At 41.7% G+C, this 22,033-nt stretch overlaps 1 protein-coding gene across 3 annotated transcripts in view; it reads left to right on the top strand.

The window, feature by feature from the left end:
• The window catches only part of cgnl1 (cingulin-like 1), a 30,947-nt gene that overhangs the window by 7,421 nt on the left and 1,493 nt on the right, over window positions 1-22,033 (top strand). For 2 of the 3 annotated variants that reach the window (XM_030413469.1, XM_030413468.1), the window contains exons 5-18: window positions 156-245; window positions 668-804; window positions 2,040-2,178; window positions 2,642-2,854; window positions 12,781-12,987; window positions 13,095-13,199; window positions 13,292-13,444; window positions 13,879-14,049; window positions 16,945-17,106; window positions 17,857-17,946; window positions 20,741-20,824; window positions 21,057-21,181; window positions 21,533-21,641; window positions 21,791-21,954. In XM_030413469.1, the coding sequence (XP_030269329.1) occupies window positions 156-245; window positions 668-804; window positions 2,040-2,178; window positions 2,642-2,854; window positions 12,781-12,987; window positions 13,095-13,199; window positions 13,292-13,444; window positions 13,879-14,049; window positions 16,945-17,106; window positions 17,857-17,946; window positions 20,741-20,824; window positions 21,057-21,181; window positions 21,533-21,641; window positions 21,791-21,954 (1,949 nt within the window). The remainder of the gene's footprint in view (window positions 1-155; window positions 246-667; window positions 805-2,039; window positions 2,179-2,641; window positions 2,855-12,780; window positions 12,988-13,094; window positions 13,200-13,291; window positions 13,445-13,878; window positions 14,050-16,944; window positions 17,107-17,856; window positions 17,947-20,740; window positions 20,825-21,056; window positions 21,182-21,532; window positions 21,642-21,790; window positions 21,955-22,033) is intronic. The other variant, XM_030413470.1, reaches the window with a different exon arrangement.

Genomic DNA, 22,033 nt, shown 5'->3' with positions numbered 1-22,033 from the left:
TTTTCAAATGGTGTGCATATTATTTCAGGCTCTGATGCTCTAACACCCTGTTGGCTATTTACTTTGCATAACAAACAGCATCAGCTATTGAATATTAACCCTCTAAATGTCTGTAAAAGGTAACCTACACTAAAACATCTGTCTTCATCTGTCAGTCCCTGGACTTTTCTGCTCAGGCCAAAGCTCTGCAGGAGCAGAATGCTGAACTGGAGAAAGAAAAGACTGAACTGAAGAAACAACTTGAGGTAACAGCAGTCTGGCTGCTACTGTGCCTTTGATACCAGCCGGATTACTTTGGCATGTTACTTCATTGCTAAACTTGTTGTTGTTTGAGAATATCCTTTAATCAAGGGTTTAAGGGATTACTGTTCAACTTGTTGAATTTAAAGAGAAATTCTGGGACTATTGGTTGGATGTAAAATTGGCTAAGCTTAACACAAAGGCACATTTTCATGGAGAGAAAAATAGAAATAAACAGGCTGGTCTCATGAAAACCTGGAATTCATAATGTGTGAGTGGTTTTATAAAGTAAGAAGGAAACAAGAAACACAGATAGTGACCACACCTTTCTTTTAATGTACAATTCATTACAAATGCCAAAGGCCTGGGGTAGAAGAAGTCTCTATATTGAAATCTCACTATGAATATGTGTGTCTTTCACCATCAGAAGAATCAGGCTGACAGGAGGTCAGCAGCAGGTTTGAAGGAGCTGCAGCAGGAGCTGGAGAGGATTGCAGAAGAGTGCAAACATCTTAAGGAAAGATTGGCCAAAACAGAGGCTGAGCTCCAGACCACAGTCGAGGAGTAAGTACAGGGTGACAAGGCTGGAGAATGACATGATCAGTGTAGATTGATATAATAACATAGCTTTTCCTGAATGTTGTTTCAACTGCAATACAATTGTCAATGCCAGGTTTTTTTTTTAACTTGTGTGAAACCTTGTTAGAAGCGTTTGAGTTGAGAAGCTGTTGAGTGATCTTGCTCATGTCACTGCACTACAGGCTCCTTGTTGGCAGGTGAAATGAACCAGCAGAGTATCAGAGAGCACTCTGTTCATATTAACACTTTCCACAGGTCGTTTAATTATAAATAATAATAATCAGCTGTTGCTATACTTGACATTTCCATGCCCCGTCCTGCTGAAACCATTGTTTGATCTCTGTTGATGAAACCACTCAGACTGTTGATAGTTACTAAAGGGGTCACCATGTCAGTTCCTCTGGGGGTATTATACAGTACATTGTGTCTGGTTTGTTAGGTTTATCTTTCATCCTCCGTATTAATGTGTGCTTGGTCACTGATTTACTATTCATCCTGAGAGCACAAACTGTCCAGCTCTATTCCAGCACTTTCACATATGATACGACTATTAAAATTGTTATTTGACTAATATGATTCTGATATCCACAGTAATGCCATGATCCAAAGCTTGCAGTATTTGAAGCTCCACCTTTATTATTTACTTATTACTTATTCCTTCCTCCCTCTATGTTGGGCCTTTTATTGTCAAATGTGGTGTTATGTTTTTCTTAATTGGATCCAGGATCTTTAACTTATTTAAGTGAACTGTAGTGTCATCCTCAGTTTCATCGATCCTTTTTTTTTATTTCAGAATAGAAAAGCACCCCAATTTTTCCAAACAGTAAAACAAAGGGGACAGACGTGTCCCAGACTGGAATCAAACCAGGGACCTACCAGTAAAATGGTCAGCTACCACGCGCTCCCGTCTTTGTCCATTCTTACAGCAAGATAGATGTTCTGCTTCAGTCTGCAGGACTGTGTGGTGATTTGAGGTGCCTCGCATCACTTATCACCCTCCCTCTCGGTGTTGTAATGTCGAGGTTAAGACATTATTGGTTTGCCATCGTTCTGGTATTCCTTTTAACCTCTCTGCTCCATGCCCCCAGCATTCAGACCCAGCACAGGTGCTGCCATTTTTATGTGCGAATTAAGCAGCAGGTGTGCCGTGGTGCATGTGCATATCTACAGCATGTAGAGTGCCTGTACTGTGTGGTGACATGTTTTGTGTGGTTTGTCAGGCTGTTCCAGGTGAAGATGGAGAGGGAGCAATACCAGACGGAGATCAGAGACCTGCAAGATCAGCTGTCAGAGATGCATGACGAGCTCGACTTGGCCAAGAAGTCAGGTGCTGATGGAGAGAAAGACATCCTTATGGCGGTAATGCAGTGTTCATTGTTCGAGAAGAAGATAAAGTCACTGTCTTTTTGCTTTAAGCTCGCGGAACAAGCTGTGCTCACTAAAACCTCGATGAAAGATGAAAATATTTCTATTCTGCTTCATGTTCGATATAGTAAAATGCATCTTCTCAAAAACTGAAATAACATGGAATGCATTTTAGTTTGCTTAAAACCTTTCTGATAAACCATTACAATTCCATGTGGTGAAGGACTAATCTGAAAGATTTAACTCTGAAGATGCTACAGAATAAATCAATCAATGAACAAATAAGCATAGCAATTAAAATGTTTGATCTTTTAACAGTTAAATCAGTGTTGTTGTGGTGAAAAAAAAAAAGTATGTGTAAGTTGAGCAAACTGAAGAGTCTCAGCCAAACTTTGCATGTCTAAGTTCTGCAAATTCTGAAATCATAAAAAGTCACCAAACTGTACATTTTCTACAGGACATGATGCAGCTGAAGCTTGAGATGCAGGAGCTTCTCCTGGCCAAGGAGGAGCAAGAAGAGGTGCTGAGGAGGCGAGAGAGGGAGCTGACAGCATTGAAAGGAGCTTTGAAGGAGGAAGTGGCCGCTCACGATCAGGAGGTGGACAAGATGAGGGAACAGTACGAGAAGGAAATAAGCAGGCTGCAGATGTCTTTGGAGGAGGCCAAGCAGGTTTGTTTCCCCGCTGTCTCTCCTGCAGTTTGTGTTCCCTCCTCCTCATTTCCTTCTCTCCCCCATTCCAAAACACACCCTGTCACAGAAGAGTGTGGAGATAAGCACTGCATCAGGGGAGCTGTAATTGTGTCTGTGTGTGTTTTGCATTGCAAGTTGTGCCATATGTTCATCATCAGAAGTTGGGACGCTGCTTTGAAGTCACTTTATTTACATCTTCTTCAGTAGTTTCACATCTGTGGCGTCATCTGTCATCTAAGCATCAATATATTGACGCACCAGTTTTTAAAACATGCAGGATTTAGTGGATCCAGAATAAGGTTGGCCACTAAAATCCATACCACTGTGTGTCTGTGGAAAGGATTTGCAGAAATAGCAGGAACAGGGGGCAAAGAGGCTTCCGTTGTATTTAAAAACATGTTGACTATTGTTGAATATCAACATATGATTTCCTGTAGCCAAAGATCAGAGGGTAAGAAAAGTCAGTCAAGAATTTCAAAACATAATTCCACCTGCATCTCACACACTTTTTTTTAGTTTCATTCAGTGAATATTAGTTTCTCAGAGCATGTGATGCCTTAGTAGCACCATGGTAACCTTATATGGATATTGACAGACAAGTTAGCAGTTGACTTTTCAATATTTACAGTTCCTCCCACATTTCTGTTAACCCTTTAAACTCCAATTATACATGTATAGATTGTATGATGTGACAAGCAGATGGCATTGTACATATCTGCTGTCTTAGTCCATGATCTGGTTTTCTTGGCTTGCAGAGAAACGTTGATGGAGAGATTCAACTTCCCAGTTTTTGATGGTGTTTAATCGCAGTGCATGAACAAAGTAGACACATGGATCAGCAGGACTAGATATCACCTATGGCGGAGAGAAGCGGTTGGATGTTTTTACAAAAGACTCAAGTGGAGGTTAAGCTCAGTTTCAGTTTGCACACTAGAGCTGCACCAACGGAGAACACTGATAAAACATAAATGAAACACGGAAATGTAGCTTGTCATCATTTTTCATGGCAAGTCTTCCCAAGTGTGGAGGTGTTTTGTTATCTCAATTTGTTCCTCTAGGGAGGAAGAACAACATTTCTTGATAAAATTTAGACATTTATCAGTTTATTTACATGTTTTGAGTTGCCTTACTGGCAAGGTCACTATTGCAGCTTAGGAGCAAGGCTCAATTAAATGCCTCACAACAGACACAGTTCTGTTTTTGCTGCAATGGCAAAATTAAAGAAGAGCTATTACTCAGAATCCTTGAACCCTCCGTCATGAAAATTAATGATATATTCTGCACCATTAGGAGAATGGTGCCAGTTACTGAACCAGACATTATTTAAAAGTGATACAACAGCAGCAGAGAGGGTTTGTCAACTTTTGATCTGAAAATGGAGGAAGGTGAGTTAAGATGAGAGGTGCCTGGCAGGAGACAGGAAACTGAAAGGACTGAAGTCGCATTGTTTTCAGTAGGCCGCTGTGTGACTCACATGTGTCCTGTTTGTCTCAAAGACTGGAAGTCGTCCTTGTTCTGAGCTTCCTGTGGGCCTGGTGGGGTTCCATAGCAGCAGCGCTCTGCAGCAGGAGTCTATGAGCACATTTCCTTTTGTCAAACAGAGGTACTGCTCCCCCGAGAGAGTGTGTCATCAGGGGTTTACCCTCAGTGCTTTGTAAACACTTGGCAAGATGAAGTCATTGTTTGTTTCTCTTTTAAGATATAAAAGAGTTCTCACTTGTCGCAGCCTTTGGTTTGTGTACTTGAATTAATGTGCTGTCCGCAGGTCACACTCTGTGTGGCATCTGTAGATCAGAGGACTGAGTCTATTAATTATTATTCAGAAACATTAACTCAAAATCATCTATACCGTGGCACTATCAATGCTTTACCTGTTTACATATGGTGTTCATGCTGGGGCGATGTGCAAATAGACGACAAGTTCTAATATGATGGCAGGTAAAGGTCACATAAGGTAAATTACTTTGCAGTGAAAGCTACAAAATAAGAACGTACATCCATGTCAGTGAATACACAGATTAAATAAATTCTGTTAATCTAGGCATCAGGATTTTCTGCATGATAAAAATAAAGTGTCCAGAGTCCAGAATATTGACAGCATGCAGGTTTTTGTCTGAGCTGCACATATATGCAAAACTGGCATCACAGGGAAAATTGCTTATTATCTCATGTACATTTCTGCTTTGGTTGAGGATGTCAGAGGAACAAGAAGAGCAAGAGTGAAATGTGCATCTTTTTATTTTTCTGCCCCCACCTCCTCCTGACATATCGCGGTGACCAGAGCGGCCCATGCAAAGAAGAATGATGGAAACTGGAGCACCAAATTGCTCTGCATACTAGTTAATTGCAGTGGCAAGCCATCACTAATCTAATGAGCTGCCGTTCCTGAGCAGCGTCGTGTCGCCTCTTCTTTCTCTGCCCTGAAAGAGCGGTGCGTAATTGCGGACCTCAGTCAACGATGAATGATGAGTTTGTTTCACACAATAATAGCAGCGGGGGTTGGGACTATGCTGAATAAGTGGGTCAGTGTGCTGAAGAAAAAGGGGATGCGTGGCTGACCCCCTGAAAGGAGCAGGGGGCCTGTTTTGTGTCTTTAAATTCAAAGCTGCATTGTGTTTCCAATGAGGTGAAATCTGTGGAATTTCATCAAGCTTGGAAAAATCTTGCTCGTGCTTTCTTGAGAAGATTTTATGAATGTGCTTATTTTGACTGATACTTTTCTGATTTCTTAATGTTCCGTAACAAAAGACGTCTGCACATTTGGATGTGCATTTGATCTTTCGTGTCAGCATGTGCTGGAATTTGAAAAATGTGGAAAGATGAGGTGCGGCGAGTAGAGAGAAGGGTTTGTTTCCAGGAATGTCAGGGTCAAAGTGGAGTATGTGTTCCCTGCAGACCTCCCTTTTCACTCAGCTACATCTCTGTTACAGTGCACCCGCTTCGACCTGCGGGAGAGGCTCCGATCTTTTCATTTCTGCCTCTTCAGGGTGCTGCAGATGCATCTCCATCTCCACAGCGCTCCAGATTCGCGGTGTCAGAGGTTTTTAGAGGTCTCAGTCGTACTCTCCCTTCCTGACTGTAAAGACAGAGCCTTGTGCTTATCACACCTTCTCAGGCTCTTGTTATGTTTCACCTACAGCCCCGAGCCACAGTGTGCAACACGGCCACATTGTTATCACACTCTCATCTGTAACCTCAATCCCAAATGCTGTATTTCTTCATTTTCCATCTCCACAGTTTCCACACATGACTCCGCAGTGATCTCCCGCTCACCTAAACTTGGTTCATTTTCAGGCCTGTGTCATTCTCGCCGTATCTCTGCCAGCCTCTCGAGTAATCTCTGCCAGCGTGTGAACGGAAGTCTCACTGTCTGATCATCAAACTTAGAGAAGAGTCCACCCTCAGGCTTGTTTTGAAAGTAAAGACTCCCGCATTGGTCTGTGTGTTTGATGATAGCACTGTATTTCCCGGCGTAGCTTTAGGAGCAGATGGAGGAAGGACACGCTGAGCAGCGAGAGAGGAAGGAAATGATGGAGAGACTTTCTGGATCTTGACAGAGACGGCAAGGAATTAGCCGTTCATCCTGGTTGAAATATGAGGTCTTCTAGGTCTTCAAATAGCCTTATTGATAACTTTATAGATTGATGACATAAAACACTTGAGCTAAATACCTAAGAGTTCAGTTTACCTCGCTGCCTGTAAGTGCTGATGTGTCAGGGGCTTAATCTGCCAATACTACTTGCAGGAGTGAAGTTTAATACATCTCTTGAGATGACTAGAAATATTTGAAACTTGTGGTTAAAACCTGAGAGTTACTTTCACGGTGTTTTAAAAGGCAGGGAGTGTGTTTTGTAGTTGTAAGTGATTGCTCTTTTTTCAGTGTTTGGAATTTGGACTTCTTTTAGAGGTGGAAAGTGTTGGTTGAGATCTCAATGTTTGATTTGTTATCCTTTAGACTAGAACTGTTGTGTGGGATGTGGATTTTGGCGTTCCTTCTCTCACTATCTGCTTTATACAAACCATGTCTTTTTTGGCCTGGAAAACTGGAACGGGAGTTTTAACCCCTCTCTCTGTCTTGCTGCTGAGACTTTACGAGCCTTTGATTTGAGTTTTGGCACTGTGAAGTTTGGAAGTCAAAGTCTGAGTCACATTCAACTAACATTCTTAATTTTGATAAACGCTCTGTTATTAATGTACTCATGTTAACAAAGTGGTACATCTGGTAATTCCTTCACAAAATATGTTCTCCTGTGACCTTGCATGAACTATTTTTATACAAATCTTCTTTCACGCTGTTAATAAGGTAATACTAAAGTTTTTAATAACCAGAGCCATGAGACCAGATCTCAAACTGCAGTTTGATCAAACCTGGTCCCCAGGGAAGCCAATAAAAATAAGTTGTGGCTTTTAGATGTAATTCTGCACTGACCGCAGAAAGTGTCCATGCAGTCAGTGAGTGACCATGTTGGTGTCCAGGGTGTAAAAAAAACTAATGAATATTAAACTATTCTCTGTTTCCTAGGCAACCTCTGCTCACAATAAATTCAGATGGTGTGTTAACCTTTTTATGATGAATTTGTTGATTCACTGATCTTACAAGCTAGGTGCACTTTGATGAAGGTAGATAAAAAGACTTTGGTGTCTTTCAGCCATGCTAGGAACTTGTAGTGTTTATGGTGTCAGTAGCTCTAATTTACATTTCACTGAGATCACAAAAAGGTGATTTTAAAGGGACATGAAGTAGTTTTGGAGAAGAAATTCAAACTCAGAATTTAAATATTTACAATACTAATGAGGCAATAATACAAACTCATAAGAACTTCTCTTAAGAAAATGAGGCCACAGAACACTTGAAAAATACCACAGTTATACGTGGAGAAGTGCCCAAAAAACATCATCTGTCACCGACAAAAAACTTCAAGTCACCAAGTGTTTGTGTTGGAAAAAATCACCGCGACAGTCAGTCCTCCCAACCGAGACTTCAGTGAACTTTCCCCCAGAAAACAGCCTCCCTCCCCGCGAGTGACAGTCAGACAGCGTCCAGTTTACTGATGGCGATTATGTAATTATATCATTTAGAGCCAACTATGTCACTTTCCAGGATGTTTGATGGGTCAGGATCTCAATCACTACACATTATAACAGCATCCATAAGATTATAAACTGTCTGCGGGTTTAGATTGACAGGAGGACACCGGGGAAACACCTTGAAAACACACTGACGTCATCATCATGACGTGTACTGTCACACCTCTTTACGAGACGCAGCGCCGGCTTTCTGTGTGAATTACACAGCGGCTGCTGCGGCGTTAATGCGGCTTCTCTGTGTGAATGAGGCTAGTCAGTGAAGCTCTTTCTCTTCTGATTAAAATGTATTCTTTTAAAGAAGCAATTTTTTATTTTCTCTTGGAGCATTTGCATGGTCACAATCTTGCTATGCTCTGTAAATCTCTGTTAAATCCAAACACCCCTGGGAGCCTGCCGTTCGGCTTTGCACAGAGACTCTTTTTAAAAGCAGGACTGTGTTTCTAGATCTCTAAGGACAAGACTAGATTTGATTACCGTCCTCTTTTGACCAAAGAGATGCCAGCACTTCTCAGCTATCGCGTTTTAATTTACTACTTCAATCCCTTCTTTCATACCATGACAGGCCTTCTGTTCCAGTTAACCTCAGGTGTGGGTACCCTCTTTTATGAGGAATGCTGTTGTATTTGTAACACATGCTTTGTGCTGGCAAAGCAAATCCAGGCTGATCCACTGCCAATTTTTTTTTTCTTTTCTTGATATGAGGCTTAAGTTCAGATAATGTGATGCCATACAGGAAACTGCTTGTTCTCTGAATGTCCTTGGACAGTTTCATCTTAAGGCATGCTTGGCAACAAAGGCTTTGTTTGTTTGTTGCAACTAGGAAACATCACTTCAGCTGTCAAAAACCTCAAACCTACAATGAGGAAAAACAGGAATGGTGGCATAGTTTAACCTCTACACCACCGAAACAGTGAGCATCTGATTGGTCAATAAATACAAACTACGTGTCTACAACACCTACCATACTACCAGGGTTAAATAGCTTATTATTGCCTGCCACACATATTTTAGCATCTTGGCACAGCTCTCATCTTCTTGTTTAGACTGATTATGTAATAACTTGTGTTTAAATGAAGAGGTAATCTAGAAACAGAGAAATAGAAAGAAGTTGTTGTGTTAGTTAATATGTTTTTTGCCATTAAAAATGTGAACGTATAATGTCTTCATGGTATGTTTGTGGTGGTGCAGAGACGGCACATGGATGTTGAAGCTTCCTGTGTTAAATCAGTAGGACAATCTGTAGGTGATGTTTAGGTGGAGGTATTGTAGTGAAAAGAGAAAATCACACAGGTTTATAATATGCAGAAGGAAAGTTAAACAAATAGCTGTCAGTGATATTGGGAACTTTGGATGTGGTGGATGAGATGATTTTGACAGCACAGGAAAAAGGAAACAGCTGAGAGGATCGACAACGGGAACGACAGGAAAGACAGAGGGAAGTAACCAGTAGTGATACATAAGAGAGGAAAACGTCTTCCTAACTTTTGAAACAGCTTCATTTGGTGTCGGCCAATCAATTTGTCAGTGTTGCTGTGAGACAGTTTTTGTGAGTGAAATCACAGTTAGCATGTTTTTTCACCTGCTGTCGAGGTAAGTCATGTGTTTCCACATATCCTGGTTTGGATAGCCTGTAGCTAAGTGCCCCAGTAAAATGAGAAAAAGGTCATTATCAGCATTTTCATATGGCATAATGTATTAAATAATACGTAATACATTTGATACCCAAACTGTTTTATTTGTTTGTGATAGAAATGATTATGAATATTGTGTATTGCTTTGCTGCATCAATAAATTAGTATCGCATTCATTTTAAGTGTATCTGTGTAAGAAGGCTAAACAAACCCTGGGGATTTTGGCAGCCATTGCACTGCATGTTATGTTGTGCACCATTCTGTTGAGTTTTGTAAAACAAATGTTTTCACAGTTTGCCAGATGGTGGAAGGTCGCAAAAACATATGGAAAAAAGATACCTCCAACATGTTTGTCTTCAAAATAGAAAACAAAACACATGCAGAGCAACATCAGTAATGGAGAGGGGAGAGAAAAAACAACATGTCACTAGCAGAACTCTGCTTATACAGGATTTGTCAGAGTTGCAGTAGTTTATGTACATTAGCTTGAGTTTAATTGGAATCTATCATACCTGATATAAAGAAATAATCTAGCTGACATTGATAGAAGTTATCGTCCTTGGATGTAAGGAATGAACAAGTTCAGGAAACCGATTGACACTCTGGTGGGTGGATTTTCTTGCAGCTGTATTTATTTTTAGACCATTAACTCTTTAGTTATGCTGGAAGCCGATTTGGTTTCGATAACTGAGAAAGCCAGGATTTCAACACAGCACACAACCCGGGATACATACTTCGATTCCAGCGTTCATGCCGTGCTTCAAAGACTGCACAAAGTTAGTTAATGTGCAACTTTAGACAAACAGTTTGAGTACACACAAGGACCAGAGTCAAACTTTGAGTTTGGGTCGAAGGGAGAAAAAATAACTAATGGTATGATATTACCGCATATTCTTCTACGATACTGTACTTGTATGGTGAAGTCCGCCTGTGTTGTCAGACTCTGTGTTGAATTTGTGTTGTGGGCCGTGATAAAGAATTTAATTTGACAGACAAATTAAACAAATCGTTGTCTAATAGCTGATATAGAGATTGTTTTGTTTGCAGCTATCCCTCAATGTTTGTTAGGTACACTTTCACACTTTTAATGAATAATTAACTTTTTAAGCTGATCATTCCGTAAGTGGTTGTATTGTAACACTTTGTCACTGCGTCCCCTCCTGTTTCCTCTCGCAGACAGCAGCAGGGTCTCTCTCTCTCTCTCTCTCTCTCTCTCTCTCTCTCTCTCTCTCTCTTTCTGGCTGGGTGGCTTTGCCCATAGTTTTAACTGGTAATGACCGAGTGTGGGAAGTGGGACAGGCAGAGGAGTGTGAGGGCTGAACTTGTTGTGTGTGTTATCAAAATGGAGCACACTGACACAATCCCCACACTCTCTTATCAATGCATTATTAACTTAGTGAAAGCTGTGTTCAGCTTCAGATCACACCCAGCCCCTTTTTTCCTTTCTGCACTTCCATCCCCCGACACAATCACAGGACCACCAGTGAAACCACGTGGATTAAAAGAATGTTTAGTCCAGAAAACTGCATTTCTTTAGCTTCAAGAAAATCATAATATTATGTTAAAGAGAGGTGTTGATTCAACTTTAGGGTTATTTTGAAGACTACTTTGTCGGGCTGAGGAATAGTACTTCTATCTACCGAGATGTGTAGTTTAAGACTTATTTTACTCGTCTAAACGATTTTGTCTGAGAGGTGAAACAGTCTTCTCTCTAGATAAAGCAGTATTTAGCGAGTACTGTAAAGCGAGTGTCGCTCTTGTGACCAAACTAAATGACCCAGTGAATCAGGGATGAGGGCGTCTCTGTGCTAACTGGGGAAACAGGTCCGACTGGCCTGCCACCACTGAAGCAGGGAGGCAACATCCCCTTTCTAGTAGAGGAGGTGCCTCTATTCATGCACAGTGACGACAAGACGAGCTGACCAACGACTTCCTTTCATCTTAGTCCCAGAGGGTGGTAAAAGGTGAAGAGTGGTAGATTTTGGATGCCTGCAGAAATTGAATTTTGCATTTGTAAATAAGTAACAACCTTCGAGTTCAGTGACACAATATATAGTGCCATAACTCACAAAATGAAAAAGACGTTGCGGTTCTATCATTCTTATTTCATTGTCATTCTTTTAACGATAAACAAGTGTCAGTCTCCCTGATTTACCAATAACAAAGGAATCTGTATTTTACGATATTCTTCCTCCCGCTGACTGTGATGTCATTTTGCAGGAAGTTGCCTGCTTGAAAAAAACAAACCAGATTTTAGTTTTGTTGATGCAGTTTTCTAAGCCATCTTTCATCACTGTGTCACCAACGAGTGTACATCTTAGTCAGCCAGGTCTTAAAGGCCAAAAGGTGTGGATGTGTGTGTGTGGGTGTGCTGTAATGTTCTTGGAGGTCACTAATGCACTTTATTAACCGTCACATTGTCAGATTTACACACCTTGAGCATTTGATTTAATCAAATTGCTGATTTCAGTTCCGTTTTTGAATGAAACGGTAGCTATGGATTTGTCGGCTGTCTTCTGTTGTGGGCAAACCTTATTGTAGTGAGGTAAACAGGAAATTACTGAACCAGTTTTTTAACATTCCATGTGAAAATGTTGTTTCAGTTCAGCCTTTTGTCAACCCACGCTTTCAGCTGGAACATGTTATCTGTTGTACTGATTGAGTCGCGTGGTTGTTGTCAGATTTTTGGCGCCCTTCTCTCACACAGCTATGTATTTCCATCTCTCTTCTATTCTTCCACAGCACACCGCCCTGAAATGTCAGAGCCAAAGCACAATCTTCATTCATAAATCTGGGCACTGTTAGTGGTCACAAGACATTTCTTAAAAGCCATCTCACAGCAGTGTATCGGGTGGAAAAACTTTGAATCTAGTGACACAGGAGACCACCAGGTCTGCTTTGCTAACCTGCTGACTTTGCGTGGCCCTCAGTCATCAGAAGTTAATAGGAGCTCAGCTTTAATTGCCTTCGTTTGTGGTTTATTATGAAGTGTGAGAGAATCACAGGAGGACACTGTTATTCTCCTGTCTCCACAGCAACAAAACTTTAGTGAGAAACTAAGCATTTTGCTTTTTTTATTTGAGAGTCTCCAATGTTCCATCGTGAATCATTGTTCCTTTTTCTGTCGAGTGTCACACACTCCTGCCTCCTTTATACTGAAGCCTTGTGTCCTGTTCTGATCTGCAGAGCAGCGCAGCAGTGGTCCGTGAGAGGGCTGAAGTGGAGGCAGCCAAGGGTGCGTTGGAGGGCCAAGCAGGACGGTTGACCCAAGAAGCCGAGCGGCTGCGCAGGCGGGCACAGGAACTGGAAAATGAGGTGGCCAAACTCAACCGCATCATCGACGAGGCCAAGCTACAGGAGAGCAGGCTGGGGGACAGAGTGGGCCGACTGGAGGTGAGGGGTCAATAAGCCACAAAACTGCAACTGATGCTAGCTTTATTACTGCTGCAGCATGTTATACAGTATGAAAGTTACATACATACAATATGTCCACTTAACAGAAAGAGAAAAAGCAATTGGAAGAATCTTTGGCTGAAATTAAGGAGCAAGAAGAGGAGGTGTCACGTGCCAATCGAGCGTTGACCATTCGGTTCGAGGACGTGCAGGTGAGATCAACAACACTATATGTGGCGAAAAGAGATGTGGAGGTCTATCCCAAGCATGGTTTTAACATCTTTGATATCATGCCTTTCTCTAGAGGAACTTGACCAAACTGAACATTGAACACAAGGACCTGGAGGAGAGGTTACAAGAGGAGAAGACTCAGAAGGAGCAGTTCAAGAGCATGAAGAACAACATCGAGGAGGAGAGGAGGCTCCTGGACCATACAGTGGAGAAACTCCAGAGGGAGGTGAGTTCCCTCAGCTGTGCACAGAAACAATAATCCCAGCAAATGATTATCAGATCTTTTTTAGCAAAAAGTTGAGTTTCAGTAATTCAGTAGTTAAGTTATTTTAACAATGCAGAGGCCAAGTGCTCCTTCAGTTCATTCACATGCCGGACGTCCAGAGAAGGTTATTTTGCTCTTGAAGGAAAGAAAATGTTCTCAGACACTCTTGAGCGAGGAGGAAGGTTTTATTAAAAGCTTGATTTAGTCAGGAATGTTGGTTTAAAAAGCCAACTGGCGAAATAGTAAGAGCGAGAATGCCTCAAGAACTTTTCCTTTTCTATGACCATTGAAGTATTTGGCTTTTGTTGTTTTTTAATTAAGGAATTGAAAGGAGGCTTTTTTCCCTCACAATTCTGTCCGTCTTTGGCCTGTACTCATTCTCTCTGTGCCTGCAGATGAACAATATTGTGGATGCCTCCCAGTCGTCCACCCGAGAGCTGCAGGAGCAGATCGACATTTATAAAGAGAAGAACCGTCGGGAGCTGTCGGAGCTGCAGCGGCTCCTGAAGGAGCGAGGACAGGAGCTAGAGCAGTACCTACTGGCTACAAAAACCCTGCAAGATCAGGTACAGTGGGCTACGTCAGCCTCATCTAGAGTAATTGGCACAAATTTGAACACTGACACTGCTTTCGCGGCCAGGATGGTCAAATCCAGGCCATCATTAGTCAGCCCAGCTGAGGCCTCCCATGCAGAATGTCCGATGATGAGCCATTGTTCTGACTCAAACAGTTTAACCCCCTCCCCTCAACATCATCCTCTCCTTTCAGAGAGAGATGTCATCACTTTGGTATTTCTGCTCCCTGCTGCCCTCTCAAACCCAAACCATAATATTAAAGTGAAGTCTTTGAGCCGAGTGAAGCCGCAGGAAATCTCTGTTCTTTATTTAAATGAATGTTTATGCTCCGAGTAGGAATTAAAATGGAAATGTGGAGAAATTCCTTCATAATGCTTTGATATGTGGCCATACTGGTGAAACTTATGACCACTCTGCGTTGTTTGCGTACAAGTAATTTATCCTTGTCAGCACTTTGGAATGTGGGGAATGTTTTTGTTGGAAGTGGAAATGGATGAATGTGAATAATTTTAGTTAGAAAAATGTAGCTTGTGTTGTTTTATTTATCTATCAAACAGTTATTTAATGAGGTTGGGTGGTTGAGATTGTATTTACGGTGACCACACAGAAACGGTTTGATTGTTTAGTGAATGCAGAAATGCTGCAGAACATTTAGATATCATGTAGCTTGGGGAGGAAAGGGAGCCATAGAAACTAAGGAGTGATACAAATAACAGTCCCTGAAAGATTAGCTGCAATCCTTTTAGGAAAGCATACATCAGTTTCATGGCAGAGGCAGAGTCGTAGGGTCTGTGAATAACATGTAATGGATTTTCACACTTAAGTGCCAAGTTTTCAGCATATTTGAAATTTAAAAGAACGGTTTAATTTGAAGGTGTTTTTTTACTTTTCTGTTGGAGTGATGAACCAGTGTTATTTCACTGATTAGTAGCCAAAACATATTTAGTTTTTTTCCCAATCTGCACATTGAGGCAAAAAATAATATCACAATCTATTTGATAACAGTCACGATCAACAATCTACATGTCTTTTCTGACAATACGTCAGCCAAAAAAGATCCACATGAAGTAATATGTCCACCCGGCATCTAATTGGCTACATCATTGTATTGGTATGTTCAGTAGATATCCTAGTCAAAGTTTGGAAACGGCAGTAAGAGGACATTAAATACCGCAATCTTTTCAGAAAGCAGAATAACAACTTAAAAATCGACCAGGATCTAAAATTGTCAGCCCTAATTTGCACACAAATATAAACCTGGCACTTTCTGTTTTAGAGCTCAAAGTGTTGAGGTTGGATGTAATCATGAAAAAAAAATAAAAAAAATCTAATACCACTAATCCTGTGAAACAAGGTGTAGTTCTGTGTACCAACATGCACATTTGGACAATTCTTACACCACATTCTTACACCGCTCAGGGGTGGTCTCATACACGTTTCTGCAGACATCACAGGGAGGTAACGGTTGTTAGAGGTAATGTGTCTTGAAAGGAAGCAATAAGCCAATTAAAGAAGAGCAGAGTGTACACAAGCCGATGTAACAGAGTTTGCAAATGTTGTAAGAGGTAGAAAATGCATCCAGCATTTTTATCAGACCGTAAGGATACACACAATGTGTCCTAACTCTAACCCTGTAAACAACACCGTGTCTGTTGATGATGAAAACTCCACTGGGTAGCTTTTTAATAGAGGTTTTGGCGGCACATGCTCTTCCTAGAGAAACAAAAAAAGAGAGTACAGACATTTCCTGCTGTGGGAGGAACTTTTATTAGCGAACCTTTGCACATTACTTTCAGCCTTTATTTGACATGCCAATTCAAAGTTTTGGATTTTCCTCATGTGGGCTTTCAGCTGTACACGTGTTTATGAGTAAATTTCATAGGCAAAGACGAGGTCTGCATCCTTTTTTCCTGCCTTCATCGTGGTAATGTATCTTTGTCCAGCTGCTGCAAAGCAAAGGGAGGATGTCAGCGTTGTGATATCATTGTTGTTGAAGATGTGCTGGCAGGATCCACATCCTCCTCCTCCACCTCTCCTGAGAAACTAGACTGGGCCTAGTGAGTCCACTTTTCCAGCTGCTCTCGAATGCCCCGTTCGGCTCCACCCATGTGAACTTGGCAGACTATCAGTGAAATTACAAGTGCCACAAAAATGCCTCTTCTTTAACAGTCTTAATTTTCAAGAGAGATCGGGCAAATAAACAGCAGTAAGTCACAGCAGGTAGATCTACTTTATTAATGTGTTAACACAGTCATTTATTCATATCCTAACTTGCTTATAGCTGTCCAGGGCCTGAGAGGGGATGTGTGATTATCCCATTACACCTATTACTAAGTCTTTGTGTGCTCACCTTCAGATCCATGGCTTGAATTAGGTCTTACTTAAGTATTTACATAATGAAATATGGAACAGTTCTGCACTAATGGCCAAATATTTGTTCTGGGTGAGAAAGGAGGGCAGATGATGAATTTTCATTGTCTTAGCATTAAGCAGTGGGGGCAATTTTCTAACTGTGAAGGGGCACTGCTGCTGAAAGAACACAGGAGGAAACACTAGCTGCACTAGATTCATTCACTCGGGGGAACCATATAATAATTTCCTTAAGCAGCAACTAAATTGTTGCTCATTGCCACAGTGGTAATACCTGATAAGAAGCAAGATGACATATTGACGAAGGAGATGGACAGCTGGATTTAATCTACACTTACTGCAAAGTAGTTCTAACATGCTGAGGGTCTTTTAATGAGACACTGAACCCCCACTAGGCCAATTAAACTCCTCTTCAAGCATCACAAATGTGTCCTAAATATTTTTCGTGGTATACTTATTTATACAAGACAATTAACTGGGCTAGTGTTTGAAGTTTGTCGATGCATTTTGTTTTAGTTATCACACCAAGGCGAGGAGCTGCGGCGGTGTCAGATGGAACGAGATGAGGCTGTGCTCAGGGAGAAGATGCTGGAGACAAAAGTCCATGAACTGGAGGCGGAGGCTGAGACAAAAGCCCACAGTAAAGAAGACAAAGCTCGACATGTCAAACTCATGGAGGTACATAGCACAACAAAGGTTTTCTTCTAACTAGCCATGAAAAAAGACCTGACGACAACCGTTTAGGATTCCTGAACACCTCCATAAATTTCAGATATGAATGTTTAAGCTAAATATTTGTTAGAGGCCACTGTTAATGCGTTATTCTGCATGACCATATTCTCTTTCTTAGTATGCTTTGCTCAGCATGGGTCTTATAAGGCTGTAGTGCCATACGAATAGTCAGTATTCCTCAATAACACTTCACAAATGTGGTCTATTCTTGTATGCAAATACGAAACTACGGGGTGCCAATTAGCTCAGTTAATAGAGCAGGCATCCCATATACAGAGGCTTTGTTCTTGCTGCAGTGGTCCCGGGTTCCAGTCCCGGCCTGGGGCCCCCGCCTCTTTCTCACCCTGTTCCTGTCATCTCTGAAGCTGTCCTACTAATAAAGCCATACAAAGGTCAAAAAAGAAATAAATACAAAACTACAAGTTTTGATAGTTTTAATCCTCACAGGTTCTACTAGTAAATTAGTTTTGAGCAAGACTCACTAGGACGCTGCTGAGGGAAAACTTTTAGCTCTGGTTGATGGTCTAGCAGTTGAAAATGATGGTCATGGAGAATAAGACATGAAGAATTGCTTGATAATGATGAAGATTAAACCAGCTACTTATCTGCATACTAATTAATGGTTAATTCCCTAACACAAACATTTATAGACAACTGACTACTGACTGTACGGATGTAATATGTCTGGTTTTGCAGGACAGGATTGCTCAGCTGGAGTTGGACCTGGATGAGGAGCGTCAGAGTGGAGACCAGCTGATGGACAGGATAGACCGAGGAAGAGAGCAGGTACAGCACGCACACATATACACACACAGACACTCAACACATTTTCATTATCAGTGCTCACTCACGTCAGTGACCTGCTGTCCATGTTCACTTACAGAGGTGTCTCTGTTCCATTTCAACCTGTAAATGATATCCAGATCTCCTGTTGCTTTGTCTTCCACCTCTAACATCATGACCGCAATCACTAATCTCTGAATGAAACCAACATGTGATCTCAACAAAACAATCTCAGGTCTCAAATACAGTCCTGAAACAGTCAGATAATCCACATGCAGGTTGACGGGTTAAATCAATGCTCCCTCGGGTGTTTGTGCCTTTACATTTAATATCCACAATCCACACATTCCCTGTTTATTTCTGGTCAGGATAAAGTGGACTGGTTATTGCTTTGTAAGATGATCTTGCATAATCATTCAGGTTGGCGGCCTGCCAATGTGGTCTGAGAGCGTCTATCCAATTTTCATGCATCAGCCACAAAAGAGCCTTCTTAATGCGCTGCCTGAGCCAAAATGCTCGAGCTGCCAAATGTCTCAAGTTTTCAGGTTGCGGAGTTCACTTGGAAATGATGCTCAGTACTGTAACTTCATCTCGAGAACAAATCCAGTTTTTGTTGCTTGAAGTCAGTTTTTATAAACCTTGCAAGCAAATGCTCCAGTTTTTCCTTCCTGGCTGATAAAGCTGCTGATGGAGGCACTGTGAAGTGAGATTTAGATAAAGTACATGTGCTTTTAAGCATTATTGTGTGTTCGTGGGAGAGTGCTTACTAATCAGAGGTAGGATGTTGGTGCTGGACTTTTGGAAAATAACACTGTTTTAGTGCAACCCTACAGATTGTATTCTAATGTATAGCACATACAGTCCAGTGTTCACAGCCTCTGTGATCTCCAAAGACAGCAGGCCGGTCTGGAACTGACACAGATTCAAAGGTTGTGACCAAAATTTTAAATTAATGTGTGTAGCGACATCAAGAACAGCTTAATGTTGTTGAGTTGAGTATGCAAATCTCCTTAAATGGTTTTCCCTTTTAAAAAATTCCTGGCAATGAGAAAATGAGGCATTGTGACAAAGTGGCAGTGGTTCAGCGCGAGGCGGAGGTCGGCTGTCAAGGCAACACTCGAGCCTTGTGCAGAGTGGAGTAGGTTGAGTGCTAGTGGTGTGTGTTTGTGACTGCGCACACACACAGAGACACGCGGGTATGTGCTGGTGTGTGCGCTCTCATGTCTGTGGGGAGGAGGCGAGGGCTGTGTGGGGGTGTATGGCTATGGGGTGGAGGGGTGGTGGGGTTGCAGCAGAGGCAGCAGGAAGAACACCTGCGTCTCTCCTGGCACCAGGTGCTCCTCTCCTGTCTAAATGAGAGTAATCTCCCCTCTCCTCTCCTGCCGTCTTTCACAAAGCAGATTAGTTTCGCTGTATGTTCCAGTCTGCTGATTCAGCTCCCTCAAGCACTGTGCTGGGTGCACCAGTTATAGGGGCCATCGTTCATCAGAGCAGCCCACTGTCACCCACTAATTGGCATAAAATATCACCAATTCTGAGCTCCCCTCACAAAGAAAGAACCATCACCACTGTATCGATTAGTTTTCATCCTCCTTTCTTTTGAACTAGGCTATCACTGAACAGTCATGCAGTGAGGCTTCCCTCAGTTGATTTTGTGCTCAGTGACAGGATATATGACAGCGCCAGATTAATATTAAAGGAATACTTTGACATTTTGCGATATACTCTTAAGTGCTTTTTGGCCGAGAGTTGGATGAGAAGATCTGTGCTACTCTCAGTCCTGTCTGTAAAAATATAAGGCTATCGTCTTAGCTGTGCCAAACAAACTGGGTATAGTGCAAGACAACTAGCCGGGTAACAAAATCTGCCCACCTTTAAAACTTCCTACATTCACGTAATTCCTTGTAAAACTTTTCACGGTTCAGTTTTCGTACAAACAAGATATATCGTGTTAGTCAGTAAGCTAAAGAAGTGCTGGTACTGTAGGTGGATTCTGTTATCTTTGTATAACATTTGGATTTTCAGTCTTTATGCTAAGCTAAGCTAACCTGCTTCTGGTGGTAGCTTTTTACTCTTTGACAGACATGAATGTGGTGTTGATGTTTTTAAATCTGCCCCTATGTTTACATACTTTGGTGTGAAAATGACTAATAAGTACAAAAGGTTTCAGCATAGCTCCAGTAGATCGTCTCATCCAGCATTCGTAATCCTGAAGAGCAACTTCCACCGTCAAAGTACGACCACCAGACTCCATTTAAAAACTTGACACACTTAATACTTAAAACTTGACAGAAACAAAATAAAAACCTCCAAAAACATATTTTTGTCCAACTAGCCATTTAAACACTGTACCCAGGTTTAAAAATACTGTAATTTCTCTTATGTTAGTGGATTTTTGGAAATAAAATGTAGGAATGATATTTTAATGTGCTATAATCAAACACTTAACAGAAAAGTGTTGTCAGTTTTTAAAACTTATATTTTATACACAGTCTGAAAGCACACAGCCATGTTTCTCTACAGAAACTACTGTCATCAATTTTCTTTACTACAGTCCTGTGTCACTGAGAGTTTACATGACAGTCTCGACATAGTGGAATGCTGCCAAACAAGAAAATCCAGCTCACCAATTAACTGAGTCCCTTGGAGCATTAACTGTTCTATTGTTTAGCATCTTGACTCACTGGGCGCCACAGTGATTTTTGTTGCTGGGTGAGACTCAGGCAGTGTCTGATAATAATTGTCATCAGACTGTGTGGGACCGTAGCGATGACAGTGTCTGGACTCGGCTTGACAGGTGGAGCAGATGAGGAATGAACTCCTGCAGGAGAGGGCTAGCAGACAGGACCTGGAGTGTGACAAGATGGCTCTGGAGAGACAGGTACACACTCTCCTGTCTGGAGGAAAACAACTACACACACAGTGTTCCTACACAAACTACACAAACAAAGCACCAACTCATTTCATTCATATGTCTTTTCATTGATTTCATTTGATTGTATCCATTTTCACATCAACTTCCAATTCATATTTTTGATACACCCAGGTGATTATGGTATAAACATACATTTACACAGTGAAGCTCACTACTTCCCTATTTGTGACCTCTGCAGAGCAAAGACCTGAAGAGCAGAGTGTCTCATCTTGAGGGCTCCCAGAAGTCTAACAAAGAGGGCCTGGTAGCCCAGCTGGAGGGCCGCATACAGGAGCTGGAGGAGAGACTGGAGGGGGAGGAAAGGTGAGACGAAGGCTTCCGTTGGGAACTAGAGATGAGGTCCGTTGCATTTAGGTGATGGAAGAGGAAAGCTTTAGGGGGACGCTGACTGAAAAGTAGAGAGCCTCATTAGTTTGACTTGTAGCTTTCAGATAAAAGTTTGCGTTAATACATCGACACTGATGGATTTAGACTGCAATTTTGGAGTTTATGTGGGAGATTATTCATCCGAATCTGGATGAAATATGCAACTTCACCACTAAATGCCAAATCCTGCACACTGGTCCTTTAATTGATTGAGTGCTATGGTTTATGGAGTCAGATTGATGTGTTGCATCACATGTGTGTTGATGCAGCGGGCTGCTTGTGTTTCAGGGAGCGTGCCAACCTGCAGCTGGTGAACCGCCGGCTGGAGAGGAAGGTAAAAGAGATGATGATGCAAGGCGAAGAAGAACATAACACACTGCAAGATCAAAAGGACCAAGTACGTGTGACAACATTCTAACATTCATAAAATGTAATTTACCGCAAACATTTAATTGAATGAATAGTTTGTCACTCAGCCAAATACTGAAAATACTTCTTGATGTCGTTGAACTCTTTTAACTCTGTGCTTGTTTATTCTTCTTGAAGTTGAATCTACGTTTGAAGGCCTTGAAGCGGCAGATGGACGAAGCTGAGGAGGAGATCGACCGCCTGGAGCACAGCAAGAAGAAGCTGCAGAGAGACCTGGACGAGCAACAGGAGGCAAACGATCAGCTCCAGAGCCAGCTCAAAACTCTGCGGACTGAGATGAGGTAAACAACAACAACAAAAGGCGTTAAGATAACACAGACATTCTCCTTGTCCTTGAATTAATATATTTCTGTTTTATCC

This window comes from Sparus aurata, chromosome 4, assembly GCF_900880675.1.
Source record: "Sparus aurata chromosome 4, fSpaAur1.1, whole genome shotgun sequence".
NCBI lineage: Eukaryota > Metazoa > Chordata > Actinopteri > Spariformes > Sparidae > Sparus > Sparus aurata.
Note: the sequence above shows the minus strand (reverse complement) of the source record. Positions and strands in the feature narration are given on the sequence as shown.